The 7,495-nt window shown below is 32.5% G+C and overlaps 1 protein-coding gene across 1 annotated transcript in view; it reads right to left on the minus strand.

Moving 5' to 3' along the window:
- Positions 1-507: 507 nt before the first annotated feature.
- The window catches only part of Lipi (lipase, member I), a 38,286-nt gene continuing 31,298 nt past the window's right edge, over positions 508-7,495 (minus strand). Inside the window, exons 9-10 of the mRNA XM_013034883.1 lie at positions 4,847-5,023; positions 508-595 (exon numbers count right to left, since the gene is read on the minus strand). Of these exons, the coding sequence (XP_012890337.1) occupies positions 508-595; positions 4,847-5,023 (265 nt within the window). The remainder of the gene's footprint in view (positions 596-4,846; positions 5,024-7,495) is intronic.

Below are 7,495 nucleotides of genomic sequence, written 5' to 3' on the forward strand. Positions count from 1 at the left end.
AGTAAACCATTTGTGATTCCTTGTTGTTCTTTAGAAAATGTCTCTAACATATTTATTTAGTAATGTAACTATCTAAGTATCCAGTGGTGAATAATGATATAGGAAGCTAATAAGGTACACCAAAATAAAGCTTTTAGGTAAAAATTGTTTCACATATGCATATTTATTTTTATCTTTTCGAGGTACTTAAAAAAATCTCTTTTTGGTTTGGTTTGATTGGCCAGTTTTTAAAATAAGCAGTTACTACATAGCACAGTCTGGCCTGGAAATCACTAGGTAGTCCAAGTTTGGAACTCATATCCTATTCAACTTCCAAAATGCTGAGATTGAAGAAATACATCGCCATTTCCATCTATTTTCTTAATTTTGATTCTCACTTATTCAAACAAGTACATATATCTGAATCTCAGATCACACAATGCAATCTACAATAAATACTGATTGCATTGTTCTCATTTATGAGTTCTTCCATTTTCAAACAAGCTTAAGTTTGATAAATGAAGGTACTCAAATATTTTGTGCTGCACATATATCTGATTGAAGAAATACTTCTTTTTTTTCTTGAAGTACAAAATCATATCTGCAAAATGGTAGTCTGTGAAAGAGAAAGAATAAAAAGTAAATATTAATACAAGCCAGGCCCAAAGAAACATAGGTTCCATGGTTTCCCTTATTTGCAATAACTAGTATATGTCTGGGACAAGTAGAAAGGTCAAAAGCTATATACATATGATGAGATAAGATGAAGTTAGGTGAAATGGACCTCAAGATAGGAACGAAAGTGGTTTTTTTTCTTTCTTGCTATTGTTTCTAACACATTTATAAGGTACCATGTGATTTTTGTTGTTGCTTTATATGTTCCTCCCCCACGGTATAACCCGTTTTCACTGTTTTTGATGTTGGTGTAATTTAGGGAGGGGAAGAGAAAAAACAAAATGTTTAAATAGGGATAAAGGTTGACCCATTGCAACAATAAGATGTACAAGACACTATGTTGAAAAACGAACTTTACAATTTAGGCTGGGGGGAGGGGGAAGTGTAGTTGTGGAGGTGGGAAGGAAGGGATGGTAGGGGAAAAACAACGGAGGAGGCAGCAATGCTTGATAAGAAATGTGCTCATTACCTTGCTCATGTAACTGTAACCCTTCTGTACAGTATTTTCACAATAAAAAACGTATTAAAATAAAAAACATATCACTCTTGATATTGAATTAAGAATATATATTCAGGACAGAAAACTAAAAGAGACAGGATTGTTAAGATTCTATTAAAAGTATCAAGCAGAACTGGCATAGTTTAGTCAAGTTTCTAGCACTGTAGGTGGGGAGCATGGCTGTGTTCTGTGGAATGTGACACAGAGTCGATGATAAAGCCCCGTCCAAAAGTTTTGGCTCAAACAACAGGAGATATCTTTCTCTCTGTGTTTTAACAGAAATACAAAAATAAAAGACAAAGAAATGGACTAAGAAGAAGGAGAAGAGGCTCTAGCTAAAAGCATAGTAAATACATTTCACGTATTTTTTTTACGTTTTGTAAAACATCCATATAAATAGCTTAACCCCATCCAGTATCCTATCCGTTACAAATGTTTCACATTTTTGTAGACATTTATAAAATATAGATTTTATTTTTTTTATTCTGATGTCAGCAAACAGATTGATGTTCTTTATATCTTGCCTCAAGCTTTTATCTGGTGCAAATATAAACATTTGTCTAGATTTACTTCTGTCTGTTTACTAGTTTACATTTAATACTCAGCGATAACTGCAACTAAATTTTATGTGACATAAAAAGTCACTGTTTTTTCACTTGTCAATCATTTGGCATAGAATCATTTAATTGCTAGGCTATCTATAGAAATACATGTTGTTTTCTGTTACTGCATTTACATTCCTCTACCAGCATTGGATACTTTTAATTTTTGCTGTTGCAGAGAATCCTTTAGAGTTTCAGAGATAAAGATATATAAACTTTCACGTTTTTGGTTCATCTTAATATCATTTGAAATTCCAAATTAGGAGTCAATATTATTTTCAAGATAAATCTGTATGTGTATTTAAGAATTCCCATTGCTGCAATATCAAATCCTCTGATCTGTGAAAAAGGTTGCATGTAAAATTTGTATAATTTCTTTATCATAAAGTTCTCTCAAATAAAATTTATAAGAAAAGATTTAAATGTTGCACTCTTTTTGGTTTCATTTGTATTTCATTGTTTCCACTCCAGATTTATATCTTCTTTGCTTTACTTGAGAGCATCAAAGCATCTCCTCAGCAGATAGTTCTCTTGAACCTGTCTCTTTTATTGTGACATTACATATACTCATTTGCATTTCATTTATATTCCCAAATATAAATAAAGAAATGTGCATAATTCATATATAAATATATTCAATTATATAGCCTAGCCTTTTCTAATACTAATGTCTTTATTCTTTTTTTTTAGGGGGGGGTCTGGTCATGGGGCCTGAACTCTGGGCCTGGGCGCTGTCCCTCAGCTCTTCAGCTCAAGGCTAGTGCTCTACCACTTGAGCCAAAGCACTACTTCCGGCTTTTTTCTTTTTGCTTATGTGGTGCTGAGGAATAGAACCCAGGGCCTCGAGCATGCAAGGTAAGTGCTCTACCACTGAGCCACCTTCCCAGCCCCTCAATTCTTAATATAAAAGGTTTTATTATATTGCTGACTGAAATGTCTATTTTTTATGCTTTTCATAGCAAATTTTATGTTGGTTTCAGTTATTTAACCCTTCACCCTCTCGGTCATTGCATCATGTCCCTTTTTACCTATGCTTTCATTGGGTGCTGTTTAATAAGTGTATTTTTGAACACAGAGTAATACCGTATGCTATTTCTATTTTGTGTAGTTCTTTGTAATAAATTTTTTAAAAAGTAAACTTTGTTTCTAAACTTCAATGTAAATTTTTCTTTCTTGTGTCATGGTAATGAGAATACTTAATTCATCATTTGCCCATGCAAAAATAGAAGTTTTCACTATTTATTTAATTTTACATGTATGGAACTAAATTTTTCTTACCTTGAGATTGTGTGTTCTTTCACATACAAACACTTGGACTAAATGATTAATATCTTGTTAAGATTTTAACAAGTGTGCTTCTTTTAGACTAAGTGGGAAAATGTTTCTTTTTTATTTATAATACCATAAAGAGAATATATTACCCCTGCACAATCTGAATCATTTAAATTTACATTCAAGGAACAGAATATGTAAAGCCACAACCTCTAGACTTCAATGCTCATGGTTTTGTTTTTGTTTTTTAAAACATTGAGAAAGGAAAGATTGTAGGGAGGTTAGGTTAGTATGATAGAGATTTGAGGTACAACAAATACAACTTCACTCATGTTTAATGAAGGGTTTGCATCTTAAAATTGTAAAATGAAAACATCAGCTATAGATTAAAAATACAGACTAAACTGGGCACTAGTGGCTCATGCTTGTAATCATTGCTATTTAGCAGTCTGAGAACTGAAGACTGAGGTTTGAAACTAGCCCAGGCAGACAAATCTGATAGTCTCTTATCTCTAATTAATCAGAAGAAAAAGCTCTACTTGGAGATGTGACTTGGGTGATAGACTACCAGCCTTGGGAGATAAAGGTAATAGACTAATTTCTTCATGGTTTGAATCCCTGAAAATATCCACATATTTAGTCCATTTTTAAGTACTTCAATCAAGGGCAAAACACAATTAACTTACACCCAGTTTTTTTCCTCACAATGGTATTTTATTGACTTTTGAATGATTAAATATTATCCTACCAGAAGTAAAAGATGACAGTATTTTAACTACTTTTCCAATATCTCACTGTTGATATAGATTGATATAGATATCATCTAAATATACACTTATTTCTATAGACACAGGTATAGATCTATAGATCAATCTCATCTAAAATGCACACATAGATAGATTGATATAGATATAATTTCATGACTCATCTGTTGACTTATACTTAGTTTGCTAGTCTGATTCCATAATTTGGCCATATTGAATAATGTTTCCTGACTTGATTCCTTTGCTACTACACCCAGTTGTGAAATAGTTGAATCATATGGTACATCTCATTTTAATTTTTAGAGATTCTCCAAACTGATTTACATAGAGGTTAGAATAATTATAGTCATATCAACAGGACATAACTATTTCTTTCCCTCACATACTTTCCAGTATTTAAGAATAGCATATTAAGGGTGTCATAAAAAATTCACTAGAGCATGTGTGCCATTTTAATAGGAATGGAAACACTTGTGATAAACTGACAAACTAATAAAGATGGGTATAATACTAAAGTGTGAAAAGTAGATCTCTGGTTGGGATCTGTAGAATCTTAGATAGAGCAGAGAAACTAGACTTTCTTCTTTTTGAACAAAAAGATAACCACAAGAAACCGGAAATAGCACTATGGCTCAAGCAGTAGAGCGCTTGCCTTGAGCTGAAGAACTCAAGGACAGTGTCCAAGCCCAGAGTTCACACCCCTCAATCAACAAAAAATAAATAAATACAATCACTCAGCCAATATATATCATATATAAGAATTACTTATGAATACCTGAGGAATCTGCTTGTCTCAAAATTTCACCTTTGTTGTGTCTTATGTATTAGTCATGCTTCTGCTTTCCTTACACAAGCTAGTGTGTAAGAAATTAAATTTTATCCAAACAAAAAAAACTATATACGTTTTAATCTTTTCGTATTCTAATATTTATGTACAATAGAGCCTGAAAGAAATAGTAAAAATAAATTTGGCTTTGTCTTCTTAAACTGTTACCCAACAGACCCATATTCTTAAGTGTAAAATAACATTTTGAAATAAAATCTAGTTTCCTTACCTTTCAGGATATGTAAGTGATTTTAACACAAGACTCTGTATTTTATATTGGCAAGTAGGACATTGCAGATTTAAGCTCTGGGAATATGTCAAAGCAATGCTGGAAATATTCACAATATCGCTTAAAAATTGAGCAAGAATCTTTACTTCTTGAAGTTTGTCAAATGGTTTGCTTTTCCTAAACAAAAGACATATAATCAGAATAATAACTATATTTGGAATACTTTAATTCTAAAATCAATATATTTTATAAGACAAGTTACAAAGAACAATCTACATGGAAAATGCCACAAAAAACAATTTGTCAAAATACGTTAAATAATTTAAGTGACAATTTATAACAAAAAAGTAATAGTAACAATATATTCATTCTCCTAGACAAATATTAAAGATGTATTTAAAAGTGAGTTCTCTTGACTTTCTATGAGAATGACTAGATTATAAATTTCTCTAAGATTGGTCATCTTATAGTTCCTCCTTTAGATTGTTCAATTATTACATTTCATAATCTAGGACTTTTAAAATTTTTTCCTGTCCCAATTTGTCAAATATATTTAAATAAAGAAGTAATCTATAATGGTTCAATACCCAAAAGAAACATAATGGTAATAATTTCTGAATTATAATTTTGTGACTATTCACAACAAATGAGAACAGTGATGATACTTCCCAGTTCTGACCTGATTTAACTACCTTAACAATTCCTTATACCATGAAACATTCCCATTTTACAGAAGTAAAAACTGAGTATCAGAGAATACAGATGTCTCTCTTAATATCATAGAGCTAATAGATAATGAGCTAGAATATAACAACACCACATCTATGTCCTTTACATGTCTGTCTTTCCCCTTCTTCGTCCTTACATGCCAGAAATATCCACTGGTTTGCATGCCTCAAGAATGCCTAAAGCTAATAAATTCTACTCTAAATGCTTTATCCTCCCAATTGCTCTCCCTTCTCATCAAAAACAATAAGAAAAAGAAAAAATGAAATATGAACTTTAAACTTACACATTTCCTACAGAATAGAATAGTACCAATCTTCACCTTAGTCTTCTTTTCCCATACCCACATACAACTGGTCAAAAATTCTTATGACTGTCTAGCAAAGGTCTTGAATCTTCTTCGAATCCATAATTACCTATGTATTTCAAAAGCATATATCCCCTCAGCAATTCCACAGTAGTTAGAGCAGGAATTGGAGATGGAAATTACTTTTCCAAACAATTGTTTTTCCATAATAAATATCCAATCTTGACCTCAACTAGACTTCTCTAACTAAAACATTATAAATTTCAATGTGCTCAGTGACTGAATTATAAACTCATGGCTTGTGCTTATTTCAGTAGATACATACCCTCTTGCTTTCCCTGCCTCTAATTTCAAGCATAATATTCTGTCAGCTCCATATTTTTGTATTTGTAAGAACCTGGAAATCAGAATGGCATTGACTTGTGCCCATCTGAATCTCCACTAATACAAAATATCAGTATAGCAAATTTAATGGCCCCATAAAACCATATCCCCTGATTTAAGTTGCCATGTACACTATCATTTGCTTCAAGACATTTTTCAAGGAGATATATTAGTCATTGAATTTTATAACCATATGATTACCTTTATGTTCCTCATTAAGCTCTAAGCTAAATGAGAAACATGTCTGTTTGGACAAACCTTTAGCATTCCACTGAGCTCAAATGCAGATAACCATTAAAAGTTATTTGGCCAGAGGAAAGATGGACATTATCATTTTATTTCTATTATTAATTTAAAGCCTATCTACTACCCTCGACTGAAATTAGTAAGGACAGAGATCTAATTTGTCAGGAACTTTATTCCCAATTTTTAGCTAGTCCCTGGCCTAAAGAATCTCTCAAAATCCTGTATTGAATCATCAAATTGTATGCTCTCCATGTGTCTTCTAGCTTGGTACAGAAACATGCTGCTATTTTTTAAATTATCTGTAAGTAGTTGTACAAAATAGTTGTCACTGAACAAAGGAGTGTATGAACACAATGTACCAATGCACCTTCATTACTGCCATCCTTTCATCATTATTCATCATCCCTCCCAAGGCTGTCTCTTCACTTAATTTCCTTTTTTTCAATTTTCTTAATTTTGTAGGATATGCATCGAATTTTTTATTATTAATAAGTTTTTTATTGTGAAAATAAGGTACAGAGGGGTTACAATTGCATGAGCAAGGTAATGAGTACATTTCTCCTTTGTTCCGCCCGACCCCCACCCCCACCCCCTGCCACCAAAGTTGTAAAGTTTGGTTTTCAACATAGCATCTTATAAGTTTCATTGTTGCAATAGGTCTATCTGTATGCCTATTCAAACAATTTGTTCTTTCCCTTCCCCTCCCCAAATTATACCAATATCAAATACAATGACAACAGCTGTTATGCCGTGGGGGAGGGACATACAAAACAACAAAAAAAAATCACCTTATAAGTATGTTAGAAACAATAGCAAGAAAGAAAACCCGCTTGAGTCCTTATCCTGGGGTTCATTTTGACTAACATCAACTTATCTGACCTGTTCTGCTTGTCTCAGGCATATACTAGTTATTGCAAATAAGGGAAACCATGGGACCTATGTTTCGTTGGGCCTGTTTACTTCACTTAATATAATTCTTTCCAAGT

This window comes from Dipodomys ordii, unplaced genomic scaffold (genome assembly GCF_000151885.1).
Source record: "Dipodomys ordii isolate 6190 unplaced genomic scaffold, Dord_2.0 Scaffold199, whole genome shotgun sequence".
Lineage (NCBI taxonomy): Eukaryota > Metazoa > Chordata > Mammalia > Rodentia > Heteromyidae > Dipodomys > Dipodomys ordii.